At 39.3% G+C, this 17,962-nt stretch overlaps 1 protein-coding gene across 1 annotated transcript in view; it reads right to left on the bottom strand.

Moving 5' to 3' along the window:
* SLC49A4 (solute carrier family 49 member 4) overlaps positions 1-17,962 on the bottom strand; it is a 71,567-nt gene that overhangs the window by 48,330 nt on the left and 5,275 nt on the right. Inside the window, exon 2 of the mRNA XM_037132348.2 lies at positions 12,116-12,209. Within this exon, the coding sequence (XP_036988243.2) occupies positions 12,116-12,209 (94 nt within the window). The remainder of the gene's footprint in view (positions 1-12,115; positions 12,210-17,962) is intronic.

Raw genomic sequence — 17,962 nt, 5'->3', positions numbered from 1 at the left:
CATAATTTAACACCAACCTGTATTAACAAGATTTTTACGTCTGTCCGACACTAGTTTCTGTCACCTACCATTAACTACTTCTATTTTATCATTGTTTGTAAAAATATATTTGAAAATAAAATTCAGTTCGGGACTTTTGGCCAATATGAAGATGTAGGTAGATACACTGTGCCTCCTCGCACAACCAAAAGAAAGACAACAAATTTTAAAACGAAAACAACCAGAACTACCAGAAAATCGAACTGTATGAATTGACAACCATGGAGTTAAAGAAGAAACATTCATCCGGACTGGTAGGAGGGGTGGAGATGGGCAGCCAGGGCAGAGAGGACTCACGACAAGGGCGGCTTGTAGACAGGGTGAGGTGACTGCTGGCAGAGTGGGCGGTCCGACATTTGCGTGTGGATAACCTGGGAGGAACAACTGGGGAGTGAGACAGAACACACAACCCAGGGCTCCCGTGCAGGGAAATAAAGCCTCAAAGCCTCTGACTGAAAACTCCTGTGGGGGGTTGAGGCAGTGGGAGAAACTCCCAGCCTCACAGGAGAGTTCCTTAGGGTCCTAGAATGCACACAAGCCCACCCACATGGGAATCAGCACCAGAAGTGCCCAGTTTGCTTGTGGGTAGCGGGGGGAGTGACCAAAAGCTTGCCAGGAGCCCAACAAGAGGCCTGGTCCCCTTTTGGATCACTTCCCCTCATTGAGCACCACAACACAGCAACATGGGTTTCCTCGCCCTGGCAAATACCTAAGGCTTTGTCCATTACTACATAAGAGCCACGCTGAGAAAAAAAATGGCCCAAATAAAAGAACAGATCAGAGCTCTAGAAAAAAATACAACTAAGTGATGAAGAGCTAGCCAACCTATCAGATGTAGAATTCAAAACACTGGTAATCAGGATGCTCACAGAAATGGTTGAGCAGGGTTGTAAAATAGAGGAAAAAAATGAAGGATATGAGAAGAGAAGTAAAGGAAAATGCACAGGAAACCAATTGTGAAAGGAAGGAAACCAGGACTCAAATCAAAAGTTTGGACCAGAAGAAAGAAATAAATATTCGGCCAGAACAGAATGAAGAAATAAGCATTCAACAGTATAAAGAGAGGCTTAGGAGCCTAGGGGACAATTTTAAACTTCCCAGCGTCTGAATCATACAGGTGATTCAGATGAAGGGGAGAGGAAGGAGGAGAAGGAGAAGAGGGGGAGCAAGAAATTAAAAACTTATTTGAATAATGAATTTATCCAGACTTATTTGAATAACTTATTCAAATAAGAATTTGAATAACAAATAAATAATAAACAAACAACTTCTTCAATCTGGCAAGGGAAATAGACTCCCAGGAAGCTCAGAGAGTCCCAAAGAAGTTGGACCCAAGGAAACACACACCAAGGCACATCACAATTACATTACCCAAGATTAAAGAATAGGAGAGAATCTTAAAAGCAGCAAGAAAAAAGAAAATAGTTACTTATAAAGGAGTTCCCATAAGACTATCAGCTAATTTCTCAAAAGAAATTTTGCAGGCAAGAAGGGGCTAGAAAGAAATATGTCAAGTCATGAAAGGCAAGGACCTACATCCAAGATGACTCTATCCAGCAAAGCTTTCATTTAAAATGGAAGGGCAGATAAAGTGCTTCTCAGATAAGGTCAAGTTCAAGGAGTTCATCATCACCAAGCCCTTATTATATGAAATGTTAAGGGGACTTATCTAAGAAAAAAGAATATAAAAAATATAAACAGTAAAATGACTACAAACTCACATTTATTAACAACTGCACCTAAAACAAAAAACAAACTAAGCAAACAACTAGAACAGGAACAGAATCACAGAAATGGACATCACATGGAGGGCTATCAGAGGGGAGTGGGGAGAGGGGGAAAGCGTACACAGAATAAGTAGCATAAATAAGTAGGTAGAAAATAGGCAGGGGGAGGTTAAGAACAGTATAGGAAATGCAGAAGTTAAGAACTTATATGTATGACCCATGGACCTGAACTAATGAGGGGGAATGTGAGTGGGAGAGAGTACGCAACGCAGAGGGGGATAAAGATGGGAAAATGGGACAACTGTAATAGCATGACCAAGAAAATACATTTAAAAAATTAAAAAATCTCACTTATCTAACACATGCATCGTCGCATCAGTTCCAGAGTTTAAATTTAGCAGTATGAAAATAAGGTGTTTTAACAAATATTTTGAAAAAAAAAAGTCTTTAAAAAAGACACTGAGGGTGGTCTAAGTGAGGCCAACACTTCAGGGCTGTCTCAAGCACAGTGGACTTGGGGAAGGTGGGCAGAAGTTAAGAGTGTGAGAAGGCGTTTTGTCTCCTGGGCAATAAGCTCTGGAGCAGAAAGGGAGCCCTCTGGAAACTGACTAATTAATTCAAGGGGTCTAACTCTTTTAAAAAATTTATTTATTGATTTGAGGAAGATGGGGCGGGGGAAGGAGAGAGGAAGAAGGGGAGGGGTGTACAGGAGGGAGGGCAGGAGAGAGAGAGAAAGGGAAAGAGAAGGAAACATCAATTTGTCGTTCCACTTATTTGTGCACTCATTGGTTGATTCTTGTATGTTCAACACCAGCAATCGAACCCACGACCTTGGTGTATTGGGACAATGCTCCATCCAACTGGGCTACCTGGCCAGGCCCAAGGGGTCTTACTCTTGCTTCCTCATTTGAAACTTCGGGTCTGATAAAGATGGTGTATACTCACAGTTAGGGGACAGCAAGTCTGACCTTTGCAGGTCAAGCTGTGACAGATCATCCCAGTCTCCTCTCACTGATCCTAAACTTACACCTTTTCCCTGTCTCCCACCACCTCCCCTTTCCTTCCTTTCTCTCTCAGGTCTCTTTTTTTTCTCCTTACCTACCTTCTGTCTACATCCAAAGCCTGGTTTGTGCCATCCCCATAGGCCGGGTGGAGAAATAGATAAGAGGTAGGGGAATTTCCACAGAGACCGAGAAGAAGATTAAAGATCTATATTTTAAAACTTACAATTCTGCCTGGCTGGTGTAGCTCAGTGGATTGAGCACCAGCTGCAAAACAAAGGGTCACCAGTGCAATTCCTAGCGGAGTACAGTCTGGTCTCTAGTGGAGGCCACATGGGAGGTGGCCACACATTGATGTTTCTCTTCCTCTCTTTCTCCCTCCCTTCTCCTCTCTAACAATAAATAAATAAAACCTAAAAAAAAACCAAAATAATATTTGTAAGCCACTGTATTTAAAAAATAAAATCAAATCTGTAAGTTTCTCCGGCACCTGCAGAACTAGATGGCACAGACTCAGAAGGTTGAGTACTGCCCACTAGTGTCAGTACTGCTGAGGTTTGCTGGCCTGCGGTCGGCCAGGGGGACACCGAAAAAGCCTCACCAAGTCCTGCCCTTGCCCTGCACACTTTCCGCCTTGGAGAGGCCGAGGCCTCAGTGGCATGCGGCATGGCATTCGTACACAGCTGCATTCCTGTTCAAGTTATTCAATATACCACAGCTTTTCAAACAAATGCCAATAGCTAAAGTGCAAACTGAAGACCTACAGTTCACATTTTCTAATGTACTCGACATTTCAGGTTATATTTAATGACATTCTGGTATCCTAACCTTTTGCTTCATCCTGGAACAGATACCTATCATTTCTAATGTATTTTCTATTTAGAATATGTGATGTTTTAGCATTAGAATTTTTATAGCTGAAGTGACTTGAAACCTCACCTAGATAACCCACCATTCTCATTTTACAGATACAAAAATTGAGTTCCAGAAAGGTTATTAACATATTTAAAATCACACTCAGAATTTTATAACTTTCCTACCTCTTAAAGTATTGGGGGAGCTCCAAAGTCACACAACTAGCTAATGGCTAAGCCAGGACTAGTAAGTAACATTAGAACTGATTCCATCAGCCCACGGATTGTTCTACTCTTCCACATGGTCTCATTCTGAAGGTTCTCTGTTCATAATAATAAGAATAACAATAATAATTGATTGTGAAGATAACCTTAGGTTCTTGGATCCAAAGACATACTGTAGCTAGCATATTTTTATTCTGTGCATAAACCTACTTTACAAACTTTCGGTTTATTACAACTAGCACTGGTGATAATCTTGGAAAGTTGGCCTCTTAGAAACTTAGGAGATACTTCCTTAGTGTAAGTACTGCATTTTTAACTTAAATTCTATGTATTTTTAATATGAAATAATTTAGAGTCCATAAAAATACTTGCCTCTAAGGCTCAATATGCCAATGGTTCACAATTTTTTTCCCAATTCTTAATCATCCTACATCAGAATACAATCATGTTATAGAATTTCCTGGATACTGAAAATAGCAAAAGTGCTGGTAATAGACTTCTAAAAAAAACGTAGCCCAAGAAAGACAGGGCAATAAAAGGGGTCAGAGTTGTTACATATGAATTACAGGAAAAAGGAAGATAGGAAGGGAGAAATAGAGATGATGGCGGAAAGCAAATGAGCCTTCTAAACACTGTTATAATAGCCCCAGTTTTCTTTCATAAAAATCTATTTCATTTTTGTATTCTTAGTGATTTTGGCCAATTATATTTCAATTAAAATATTTACTGAGTATCTATTATTGTCAAGGTGCCTGCAGCTAAACACTAAAGGGAATATAAAGACGACTGTAACAGTTTTGGCCCTAAAGAAGCTTATAATAATAACGAAGTAACAGTTATAGAAAGCACATAAAAAACAGTGAAAGAATATTGGATTAGGTATCAGAACACTCAGCGTCCAGTCTTAGCTAAACTTATTAACCATGTAATCCCTTTCTTCCAAAGTACTTTATCTACCTCACCAGGTTTTTATTAAGGCCAAATGCAATAATCTCTTGGCAAAGTACAGAGGAAAGTGAACTGGTCTGAGGTGTCTCCCTCCCCCCCGCTTTGTCTCATAACATTTTTCTTGTCTCCTAACTTTTATTTTGAACTCTTAGCTTAAAAGTACCTATACTAGAAAAAAATCCTCCGGAAAAATGGAATACATTCAATAATTCAATTAAATAACTCAGACTACCACTACTAATATTTTGGTTGTTTTAGTCATTTTCCTTCCATTTTTTTCCCCAATGAATCTCTCAATCAATACTTAAGCATAGGTAACCACAGACATGATACACAGTATACAGTTTTATGCACTAAATCTTTTAACTTTACAGTCTGTCATAAGGATTTTATCATCTCATTAAAGATTTTTTTATAATTTATAATCATAATTATTAATGGCTCCATGATAGTCTATTATGTATATGTATAAAAACCCACTTAAGCATTTTCCTTTTTTAAAAGATTTTACTTATTTATTTTTAGAGAGGGGAAGGGGCGGAGAAAGAGAAGGAGAGAAACATCAATGTGTGGCTGCTTCTCATGCCACCTGCCCCCTGCACTGAAGACATGGCCCGCAACCCAGGCCTGTGCCCTGGCTGGGAACTGAACTGGCGACCCTTTGGTTCGCCACACCAGCCAGGAATAAGCATTTTTCTAATATTTGCTGCTTATTTTCTAGTATTAATAATGCTGTTGTGACCATCTTTATATGTAAACATTTGCCACTTTCCAAATTCTTTCTTTAAGGTCAATGAAGCAAAGGCGTGAACATTTAGGCCTCATAGAACGTACTCCCAAATTGTTTTTCCAGAGGGTTTGTAGTAATTTTCCTTTCCACCAGTAGTGGCTGACAGGCCCTGCCGCACCAGCAGTATCACTGAAATACACACACACACACACACACACACACACACACACGTAACTCGGTGCACTAATTTTCCACTGCTCTTATAACAAAGTACCACTAACTTAGCAGATTTAAAACAATACAAATTTATTACATTATAGCTATAAATAGTGCAACAGGGGTCTCACTGGCCTAAAATCAAGGTGTCTGCATGGCTGTGTTCCTTTCTAGAGGGAATACATTACACAACGGTTCTAGAAAAGTTTAAGACGGCTGTTCCCTAAAGCAATCCTAGGTCCCCAAATCAGCACCAGGCAGAAAGTGCACTGCAAACGCTGTGCGGCCCTCGCAAGGAGCACTTCCCCCAACATTCACTCACAGACGTGGCCACTGAGAATACGGGACCAACGGAGAGCCTTCCAGAGGACAGAGCCAAAGCTGCAAAGAACCAAAGGCACAGTCCCAGAGAGTCACAAAGATGGAGTAGAACCCGGAAATCCTGGATTTTGAGTCAGACGCAATAATTGGGTAAGACTGTGGGTTTTCTCCTTTGAGGAACCTGTTCAAATTGTTGATTCCAGGATTCAATCCAGAGAATGAGTGAGTAGGACTGGAGTGAGGTCCAAGGATCTGTATTTCTAATAAGCAGGTAGTTTATGGACCGTACTTCAAAAAATATTGATCTAGACTCAATATATTGAATATGAACCTTAAGTATTTTACACGGAAGAATCTTAGTTCTTAAATCTACTACCTGTTCATTTTCGCATCAAAAGGTTTACAATTCTGTACTAGGGAAATTTACATATACAAATTTACGTATCTTGTATTTCTTTTTCCTCTGCTGTTATTATTGAATCTCTAATTATTTTACTTAACTGGTGTTCTCTGTCAAAAAATAATATATGCACACAGTGGAAAATATTCCCAAGAGTAGGAAAGAGTTTAACATAAAAAGTAAACCACCTTTCCATCTAGACTTCTAGTTCCCCAGAAACAAGCCATGGTAACAGTTTCCTTCAGAAACAGTCCTTGCCAAACAATGGCACATATATCCTCCCACTTTTTTCTATGTAGGAAGATATTAAACACAATATGTTACATAATAAGTAAACTTTGCCTTTTTATAAAACTCTTAAAGTATGTATTTTGGAGATTATCCGATATCAGCCCTTACAAAACTTTATTTCCTTTTCACAGCTGCATACTATTCTACTACATATGTCACCATAACCAGTCCTCTGTTGAAGACAGTGGGTTGTATCCAACCTCATACCATTACCAACAGAGATGCACAAACAAGGCTGTTCTTGAAAACTGGTAGAGCTTTATATGGGAGCTAATTTTCTAGAAGTGCAAATACTGAGTTATAGGATATATGCATTTTGAATCTGATAAATACTGCCAAAATACTGTATCAGATGTATACATCTGATACAATGCACATAAGATAAACAACACAGAGGTAGAACACCATTTGGAAGGTGGTTAAGACTAGTTATGATTGAGGAAAAGGCTTGTCAGAAAGCCACTATTCTCTAGACTTACAGGAGCTATGAAACAGGAAGCCGAGGGTGCAGGGACACTATTCCAGAAGGCTGGGTCAAAAGTTCAAAAAGCTCAAAGAGAAACAGGGCCACAAACAGACTGCTAAATGCTGTTTCAGTGCTGGACAAATGCACATTAATGGTCTTTATCCCTTTGCGCTGAGTGTCAGATGGAGACAAGCTTGAAAGTGATGGTCTATTGAACCTACTAGTCAAAGATACATATTCCAATTGCGGCAGTTTCATTTTAATGGCTGTATATGCACTACAAATAATACAGCTTAAAGGAAATACTGCATAGACATAAAATGCCATCTCATTTTAAGGGGATAATATTCCTACATTTTTTATAGGTGAACACACAGGGATCGAAAATTCAATTTATATCCTTTTTTCATAAACAATTCAATCTCTCTGGCCTCTTTATTTTACTTCTTCTATTCCTTTCTTTGTTTATATTTCTCTATGAACCCTATTTCTTTTTCATACCACTTTCTCCACCAACGGTGAGTCAACTCTTTGTTATTCCTTGAATTTTATATCTGGGAAGGATACGAGACTAGACAGGAAGAATAATATGCATGGCCCAAAACAGAAGAAAAGCTAACAAAAATATTAATAGACATTTTTAAACAAAGCATTGTTGAATTTAAGTTTATACTGAAGTTTATACTTAAAAGCTGTGGAAGTTTACAAAAAAACTGGATGCATGAAAAATTTAAGAGCATCTCTTACACAATAATGACACTCATCTGTTAGATCCTCACACAGAAGGGCAGGAAATAACAATAGCTTTCCATAGGAAGCCAAATGATTTTGCTGTCTTCCCTTTAAAATATGAAACACTTGGCCCCACCTGGGAATCAGCACCAGAAAGGCCCAATTTGCTCATGGGTAGAGGGGGAAGTGACTGAAAGCTGGCCAAGAGCTGACCAAGTGGCACTGTTCTCCTTTGATCCCTCCCCAACCTATGGCGCCACAGCACAGTGAGTACCTAAGGCTCCACCCCTTACAACTAAATGGGTGCACCAAGACAAGGACATATGGCCCAAATGAAAGAACAGATCAAAGCTCCAAAAATAAAATTAAGAGGTGAAGCCATAGCCAACCTATCAGATGCAGAGTTCAAAAACACTGGTAATCAGGATGCTAACAGAAATGGTTGAGTACTGTCATAAAATAAAGAATAAAAGTGAAGGTTTTGGAAAGTGAAATAAAGAAAAATACACGGGTAACCAACAGTGAAGGGAAGAAAACTGGTACTTAAACAAACAATTTGGAGCAGAAGGAAAAAAAAATCCAACCAGAACAGAATGAAGAAACAAGAATTTAAAAAAATGAGGAGAGACTTAGGAACCTCCAGGACATCTTTAAATGTTCCAACATCCGAATTATAGGGGTACCAGAAGAGGAAGAGCAAGTGGAACACTTATTTGAACAAATAATAAAGGAGAACTTCCCCAATCTGGCAAAGGCAATAGACTTTCAGGAAGTTCAGGAAGCTCAGAGAGTCCCAAAGAAGTTGGACCCAAGAAGAAACACACCAAAGCACATCATAATTACATTAGCCAAGATTAAAATGAAGGAGAGAATCCTAGAAGCAGCAAGAGATAAGGGGACAGTCACCTACAAGAGAAAGGACTTCCCATCAGATTGTCAGCTGATTTCTCAAAAGAGACCTTATAGGCAAGAAGGGGCTGGAACGAAGTATTCAAAGTCATGAAAGGCAAGGAGCTACATCCAAGATTGCTCTATCCAGCAAAGCTTTCATTTAGAATGGAAGGGCAGATGAAATGCTTTCACATAAGGTCAAGTTCAAGGAGTTCATCATCACCAAGCCCTTATTATATGAAATGTTAAAGGGACTTATCTAAGCAAAAGAAGATAAGAAATATGAACAGTGAAAGGACAGCAAACTCACAGTTATTAACAATCACACCTAAAACAAAAGCAAACTAAGTGGACAGCTAGATCAGGAGCGGAACCATAGAAATGGAGATCACATGGAGGGTTAGCAACAGGGGAGTGGGAGGAGGAGAAGGGGGAAGAAGGTACAGAGAATAAGTAGCATAGACAGTGGCGAGAAAATAGACAAGGGGAGGGCAAGAGCAGTGTGGGAAATGTAGAAGCTAAAGAACTTGTGACACATGGACATAAATGAAAGGGGGGGAATGGTGGGGGAGGGTTGTGCAGGGTGAAGGGGAATGAAGGGTGGGGGGGAATGGGATAAGTGTAATGGCATAATCAATAAAATATATTTTAAAAAAGGACTTACCTAAGAGAAAGAAGATGATCAAAAATATGAACAGTAAAATGACAACTTAAAACTATCAACAACCGAACCTTAGAAAAAAAACAAAACCAAAAACCAACTATGTAAACAACTAGAACAGGAAAAGAATCACAGAAATAGAGATCACAGGGAGGGTTATTGGTGGAGTGGGGGAGGGGAGAATGGGGGAAAGGTACAGGAAATAAGAAGCATAATTGGCAGGTAGAAAATAGACAGGGGAGGTTAAGAATAGTATGGGAAATGGAGAAGCCAAAGAATTTGTATGTATAACCCATGGACATAAACTAATGGGTGGGGGTGCAGGGTAGAGAATAGAGGGGGAAAATGGGACAACTATAATAGCCTAATCAATAAAACATGCTTTAAAAACAAAAGGATGAAAAATTCCATTCCAAATGAAAGTCAACATCTTATCCTTAAAATTCCTTCCTTCCTCCTCCTGGGTCCCTCCAGTGAAACCTCAGTCACCTTGCCTTCGATCACTTCCCCTCATGTTCTCTCACACCTGTGCTACCCTTTCCATTCCCACTACTTCCCAGGGCAGGAAGTCCCTTCTGACTCTACTCTTTCTCTCATTCCCCTTATCCAACCCACCAGCAAATGCTTCAAAACATGATCAGAATTCGACCACTTCTCACCACCAACAGTGCCTCCACTGTGGCTCAAGCTACCATGTCTCACCTAGCTTATTGCACTGGTTTCCTAACAGGTCTCCTTACTCCCACCCTTGACCTCCAGCCTCATTCTATAAAGCACACTGTGCCTATGGTTCTCCTTTGCTCAAAACTTCCAATGGCTTCCTGGCTCATTCTCCCACCACCACGTATAACTGCTCTGCTCGCATTTTCTATCACTCTTCATCTGCAGTCTCTCCCTGGGCTCTGACACATGCCTCCCCGCCAAGCCGCATGCGCTTCCCTTCCCACTTTTTACCCTTGCTGTCTGTCTACTTAAAATTCTTGTCTTCTAGATAATGCATCATTCCTTCAGGTTTTTATCGAAAAAAACTTCCCAATGAGGTTTTATCAACCATTCTTTCTGAAATGTTACCACCCTTCCCCTGACATAGCAAATCTTTCTTTCCTATTTGATTTGTTTTCTCCACAGCACATACTATGTATTTTACTTGTTTAACTGCTTTATTGCCAGCCTCTCTAACTGAAGTGTATACTCCACGAGGCAGGGATTTATCTCTTGTGTTCTCTGCTGTATTCCCCATGCCCAGAACACATAGTAGGATCTCAGTTAATTATGTTGAATAAATGAACTAATAAACAGACAGACAGACAAACAAATGCCTGGAGCTTGGGCTCTTTACAGCATCTTCCCTGGTCTCCTGCCAGCAGCCTCTGTAATTAATCCTACGTAACTCTAATCAGTAGTTTGCCTAACACAGGTCTGATTCTTTCGCTGCTCTGATGAGGAACCTGAGGGGCTCGCAACTGTCTGGTGAGGAAAATACAATTCTAGAGAATGGCATCAAGACTCTTCATAATCTGGATGATCTTTTCTCAACTCATCTCTTTAGATCCCATCCTTATAGCTTATGCTACAGACCAGTGTCTCCCAAACTTGAGTGCTTAATGAGTCCTTTTTTTTTTTTTTAAAGATTTTATTTCTTTATCTTTAGAGGGGAAGGGAAGGAGAGAGGGAGAGAAACATCAATGTATGGTTGCCTTTCATGCATCCCCTGCTGGGAACTGGCCTGCAGGGAACCGGCCTGCAACGCGGGAATGTGCCCTGACTGGGAATCGAACCACGATTGTCTGGTTCGCAGGGCCGCGCTCAATCCACTGAGCTACACCAGCCAGGGCTTTTAATGAGTCCTTTTTAAAAGGAAAAAATCTCTCAGTGGCTTTCAAGGTCACATGTAAAGACCTCCATTTTAAGAAAATTAAACACTATTTTAAGAAATGGATGTCCTGGTAAATAAAAATGTCTTTTAGTTACAGATTATTACTGGTAAAATCATTCTTATTATAACCACAGGAAAACAAAATTTTAAAGATCTTCTTATACCTTGCACCCCCCGAGAGGAAATCCACGGACTCCAGTTGCAGAAATGAAACTACCTACCCACCTCAGAAGAGACCTGTGCGTACCTGGCTCCATGCCTTTGTTTCCGCTATTCCTGTCCCTGAGTACCCTTCCCCTAACGACAGTTACCGAAATTCTACTCATTCTTCACTGCCTACTTTAATTATCAGCTCCTTCATGAACTCATCTAAAACTTCTCTCAGTCTTTCAGGGCAATTGTATACCTCTTCTATGGCATTAACTACATTATTTTTTCCTTATGTTACACTATTACTTTCCTGTAGTTATTATAGCACCTGGATAGCATGAAAATGAGGTTGTTCTTTTTTAATTTACATACTAGTATATAGTATCCTCCATATGACAACTAATAAATGTCCGCGGAACTAATCATAATAGAGGGAAAAAGTAAATGCTACCATAAATATGACCCTCTACTGACTGTTTTAAAAATAGAACTGTTCACTAAATATTTATAAGCAAACATATATAACATACTCATAACAAAAGAAAAAAAATGTGGAGAAAACACTTTAAGTTGTCCATAGGAGTTACCTTCTTTTAAGTATTAAGTCTGATATAGGTACGCATCTTAGCCCAGTCCCCAAAACCATAAGGAAGGATGTCAGAAGCACAGTTATCCGAAGACCTGAAAGGAAACAGATATGTCTGGATTATTTTCTATTTTTCTCTTCAAGTTAAGTCCAATGTTAATGCTAAGAACAAAGATATTTGTACTCAATCATACCGATATTATATCCTAGTATTACAGCTTTCTCTATAACTCCCAACATGGAAAAAAGGCCTCTCCATGCTGAAAATGAAATTATTCTAACTTTTTTTAAGAGACTTTTCTTTGACCTTTTTAAAAAAAGATTTTATTTATTTATTTTTAGAGAGAAGGCAGGGAGGGAGAAAGAGAGGGAGAGAAACATGAACGTGTGATTGCCTCTCACATGGCCCCCACTGGGGACCTGGCCCACAACCCAGGCATGTGCCCTGACTAGGAATCGAACTGGTGACCCCTTGGTTCACAGCCTGCGCTCAATCCACTGAACTACACCAGTCAGAGCAAATTATTCTAACTTTAACAGAAAACTTGAATTATCATGTTAAGGACAGAGGAAGAAGTTCCACTAGGTCTCATTTTTAAAAAAAAATAAATGGCTAGAATGTTTTGTTCATGTTATGCTAAAAATATAGAAAATAATTGTAAAGGACTAGGCATTTTAATTTTATATCTCTAATATAAAATTTCTCATTCTCAAGTATAAGCTGAAAAAGCTCTAAGTTTTGCCTAAAATGTTTTTTAATTACTTTATTGTTGTTCGATTACAGTTGTCCGCATTTTCTCCCCACCACTCCCCCCACCCCCTCTAAACCCACCTCCCTCCCTTGCTTCCACCCTCCCCCTCGGTTTTGTCACTGTGTCCTTTATAGCATTTCCTGAAAACCCTTCTCCCCACTGTCCCCTCCCCTCTGGCTATTGTTATGTTGTTCTTAATTTCAATGACTCTGGTTATATTTTGTTTGCTTTCTTCTTTCTGTTGACCTAAAATTTTTTTTTATATGATACATTATTGCCTTAAATTTTCTCCAAAAATAACTGACCAATTACATATTTTATATTATAATCAGGATAAGCTAATGCTTGTTATAGGGTTACAAGAGATGATTTTTAGAATCCTTTGATTATTAACATAATCATGGTCTTTCTCTTTATTTTTCTTGATTTATCAGATGGTTTTCAACCCATAGAAAGATTTTGCTTTTAAAAAAAGTAGAAGATAATGTGGGTTAGACAGCTTTCCCCTTTGCATCCCAATACAATCAACTCTTTTGAAAATGTGTGCCCCTGGTTGGTCACATGGACAAAAGAGAATGTGAAAATAAGGAAACCAAACACTGACAGAACAATCGAGCTACAGCAAAACAGTACAGTGGGACTACATCTTCCTGCTATTGGAAACCTGAACTTGTTACTACTGTTCACTGGCCAAAAAGTTCGTTTAATTTTTTCTGTCGGATGGCTCTAGCAGTGCTTAATTGTCTTTATCTTCACTTGAAACAGTTTTTGTTAGATTGTATTGTGACAGCCATCATATCAATGTACATTTTTAAAAAAACTTAAAAATGGGTAAATTTCGTGCAGCCATTTTGATATTGAAGATGGAAGAAAATACACATTTTCAGTGTATTATGCTTTACTATTTCTTTTTTTAAAAATATTTTATTTATTTATTTTTCGAGAGAGGGGAAGGGAAGGAGGGGGCTATATTTAAAGAAAGTAAAAACACAACTGAAATGCAGAAGACGACTTGTGTGGTGTATGTAGAAGCTGCTGTGACTGACTGAATGTGTCAAAAGTGGTTTGTGAAGTTTCTTGGTACCGTGGTCACTTTGGCCAAATAATCCTTTGCTGTGGGGCTGTTGTCTATGCATTGGAAGGTGTTTAGCAGAATCCCTGGCCTCTACCCACTAGAGAGAGCTTACATGCTCAAAACATCCAAATCAATAACATAATTGGTGAAAATGAAAAACGTACCTCATATTTCATAGAAAAAACTAAACAGAATTTCCTGGCCAACCCAACTCTAACCTAACACAGCCTCCAGTTTGCAAGCAGCCACATCACACCGACAACGCACACTGAGCACGCGGCAGAGGTGGCAACACTCCTTCCAATTTCTCCCAAGTCAACGCCTCTTTGATACCATTTCACAGTGAGTGGACGGAATGTTTAACGCAAACTTTTTTCAGACCTGTCTCTTGTTTGTACAAAGGGAAGATGGTTAAATGGGGGTCTCTCTGGTTGAAGAAAACCGAAAGTCATCAAAACATTAATTATTCAAGTGAGGAAAACACACTTGAGGTCTGGATTAGGTACATGCACTCTACATTGAGGATAACTGGTGATATGACCCGGGTTAACTTTATAATATTCTTACATGATCTGAACATGCTTAATGCAATTAGCCAGAAGGAATAGTACATAAAATTGTGCTTCTTGGTAACAAGTGATACATATATACTGCTCATTTATTGCTTCTACTAATAGAACACAGATTTTAAAATCCCATTATAGCCACAGCAAATAGAGTGTAATTAATAAAAGCACATTTATAATCATCAGCATCCTAAACTTTCAAAATGTTGCTTGCATAAGTTATATTTGGTGCCCTATAAGATACTGAATAAAATTTTATAGATTTGGGACTATTAGGCTTATATTTTATATAATATTTGTTTTTCCCTAAATATTTGGCTTGTAATTAAGGTAGACGGCCACCAAGTGAGCAGTGGGGCATCGCTTATGGCAATATGATCAAAATAACCAGGTTCTCTATTGCTATAGTTCAAGGTCAGCACACTTTTCTACTCAGTTATGCTTTTTATCAAGCAAATGACAATATAACAGCTAATATAAATATTTAAGAATAAAGCTGTAAAAAGCTGACTATTAAAGCAATCTCACAGGAACAGCTTGTGGCTTTCCTGCTTCTTTTAAATTGTTGCTAACTAAGTATCACTGAATCCACGCCTGCTGATGCTCAGCTTTGCATAGAATGCTTTATTTCATTCAAATCCTGACAAGGCAGGACTCTATAATTGCATGTAAAGAAAAAGACATCAACTGACTTTGGGAAGGAGGGGTAAGAAGACCCTAGGAAAACAGGCTTAAGAGACATCTAAGACATTTATATAAATAGATCCCAAGTGATTCTAGTACCAGAGCGAGAGTGCAAAAACCATCTGATGAAATGTATCAGAACAATTTCGGAAAACCAAGCGTGACTGAAAATAAAAATAAATTCTATTCAAATATGGAGTCCAGACACTGCAGGGAATTTCCTTCCAATAGATGAGATAACTCCTTTTTTTTGCTGGGAACCTATTTGCTACAGAAACAGAGTCTCTACAACAGGTGCCTAAAAAATCAGGATGCACATTGACAGGAAACACACACACACCCACACACACCCTTAGCTGATGCCTGGGAAATCAATTATGGCTCCAAAGTTTATCTGGTAAAGGCTGCCCTTTTCAGGCTCCACACTTTTAGCAGCTGGACTGAAGATAAGCTCTGCTTGTCTCTGGCAAAACCTCCAGTCTCCCTGTGCCCCAAAGCACAGCCTTGCCACCACAATCTGCCTTGGAGACCATCAGGACTAATCACATTGTGTTTTTCCTGTTTACATGAGTCTCGAGAGATCCTATGTTGGGATCCAAGTTGTATCCCAAAATATGGCTTCACATATCCCCTAATCTAACCTCACCTCTGCCATCTCCCCAATGTTCCACCCTGCCTGCCTTCTGCGGTACTCAGAATCAGAGGAATCCCTATATTCTCAAGTTCTTCTCTAAATATTCTCGTCACTGTATTCCCACTGAAACCTCTAAGGACACAGCTTCCCCAGCCATTCGCACAGCTCATTGTTACTCTTTTCTCCCAATGCTTTTAAGATTTTCTCTGGTTTTAAGCAATATGATTAAGATGTGTGTTGTTACAGCTTTCTTCATATTTCTTCTGCCGGGATTCTTGAATTTCTTAGATTTGTGAATATCAATTTGGTAATTTAAAAAAAGATTTTGTTTTAGGGAGAGGGGAAGGTAGAGAGAAAGAGGAGAGAAACATTAGTCAGTTGCCTCTCACATGCACCTCAACCAGGTACCTGGTCCACAACCCAGGCAGGAGCCCTGATGGGGAATTGAACTGGCAACCTTTGGCTGTGTGGAATGATGCCCAGCCAACTGAGCTGCACCAGCCAACTGAGCTGCACCAGCCAGGGCAAATTTGGTAATTTTTCTGCCATTATTTCTTCATCTTCCCCCTCACCCACTTCATCTCAATCCATACCCTCTGCCATTACCTCTGTCTTCTTCTGGGACTCTAATTACATGTATATTATTAGGCCACTTAAAACTGTCCTGAATCTCACTGATGCTTGTGGGTGTTTTTGTTTGTTTCAGCCTTTATTCTGTGTTCCATTCTGGATAGTATTTACTGCTATATCTTCAAGTTTACTTACTTTTCTTCTGAAACATCTAATCTGCTCTTAAATCCTGTCCAATATACATACATTTTTTTTTACATCAGACACAGATTACATTTTCATCTCTAGAAGTTTAATGTTGGTCTTTTTTTCTATGCTTCTCCTTGCTTTCTCCTACCTTCCTGAACATATGTAGTACATTTAGATTAGTTGTTTAGATATCTGTCTACTAATTCTATCATTTGTGACATTTATGGGTCTGTTTCTACTGATTGCTTTTTCCCCTTTTTATGTACTGAACTTCCCTGCTTCCTTGCACTAAGTTATCTTTGATCTTTACAAGGAGTACTTTTAAGCTTTACTAGGTGGAACCCAAGCAGCCTTTAGTCTAGGGATCATCTTCCTTTACTACTGAGGCAATGCCCTTCTGAATATTCGACTCTACCTCCTATGTACGTGTGATAAGGTTTCTCTATTATGGCTGTTTGGAAAGTGAACTATTCTCAGCCTCATATAAACTTTGGGAATTGTTCTGCCTACTCCTTTTTGGTTCTCTTTTCTCTAGACTTGGGTAGTTCCCTTACATGTGGTCCACTGATGTGCCGAACTGAAGACTGAAGAGAAACTCCCTGTAGATCTAGACCCTTCTCTCTGTGAAGCCTTTTCCCTCTCTGGTAGTCTATCCTAAGAATTCTAGCTTGTTGGCCTCTTTGAATTCTAAACTGTCTCCTCGACTTAAGAAAACCACAGGGCTTTATTTGGCTTCGCCATCTCTTTGGTGATTCTTGGAAATTCTCTCTAGGTAGTAAGCTGAAGCAATCATAGGCATCACTGTCCTCTCTGCCTGTTGGCCACACACTTTGATTTTAGTTTTTGCTTTTAGTTATTTAAGATGGAAGAATGATTTCAGTTCCTATCTCTCCACCATGGCCTAAACAGGCATCAATTTAACTTAATCAGACTGTAATACTCAGCAGTCCTGGCTGCAACTGTCTACAGACCACCACATACCTGCCTCTAGGTCATTCACTCTCACTACTGAAAATGAACTAGCTCGTCGTTACTCATCAGGACACTACTTCTTGAATATATCTGGCGATTTCATATCCACTAGATGATCCTTTCAATATCCTGGCCTCTCAGTCTCCTGACTTCTTATTCTACAGTCATGTCCTATACCCCACCTCAGTCATACGCTCTCCTGAGTTACACTCTGACCTTAAGTTTACCATAATTGCATCCATGACAATTTTAAGCAGTCTGTTTTTCAAACACACCTTGTTTCTTTCCCTCTAGTACGTTAAATCTTCATCTAATTGGAAACTCTCATGCACCTCATGTGTTTTCTTTTCTCCTTTACCCAGTTTAGATGCCACAGTCCATTGTTATCACTGTCTACATAACTCTC

The sequence above is a fragment of the Artibeus jamaicensis genome, unplaced genomic scaffold, assembly GCF_021234435.1.
Source record: "Artibeus jamaicensis isolate MK-2021 breed Jamaican fruit bat unplaced genomic scaffold, CSHL_Jam_final contig_3126, whole genome shotgun sequence".
NCBI lineage: Eukaryota > Metazoa > Chordata > Mammalia > Chiroptera > Phyllostomidae > Artibeus > Artibeus jamaicensis.
The sequence above is the reverse complement of the archived record's forward strand: the minus strand, read 5'-3'. Positions and strand labels throughout refer to the sequence as shown.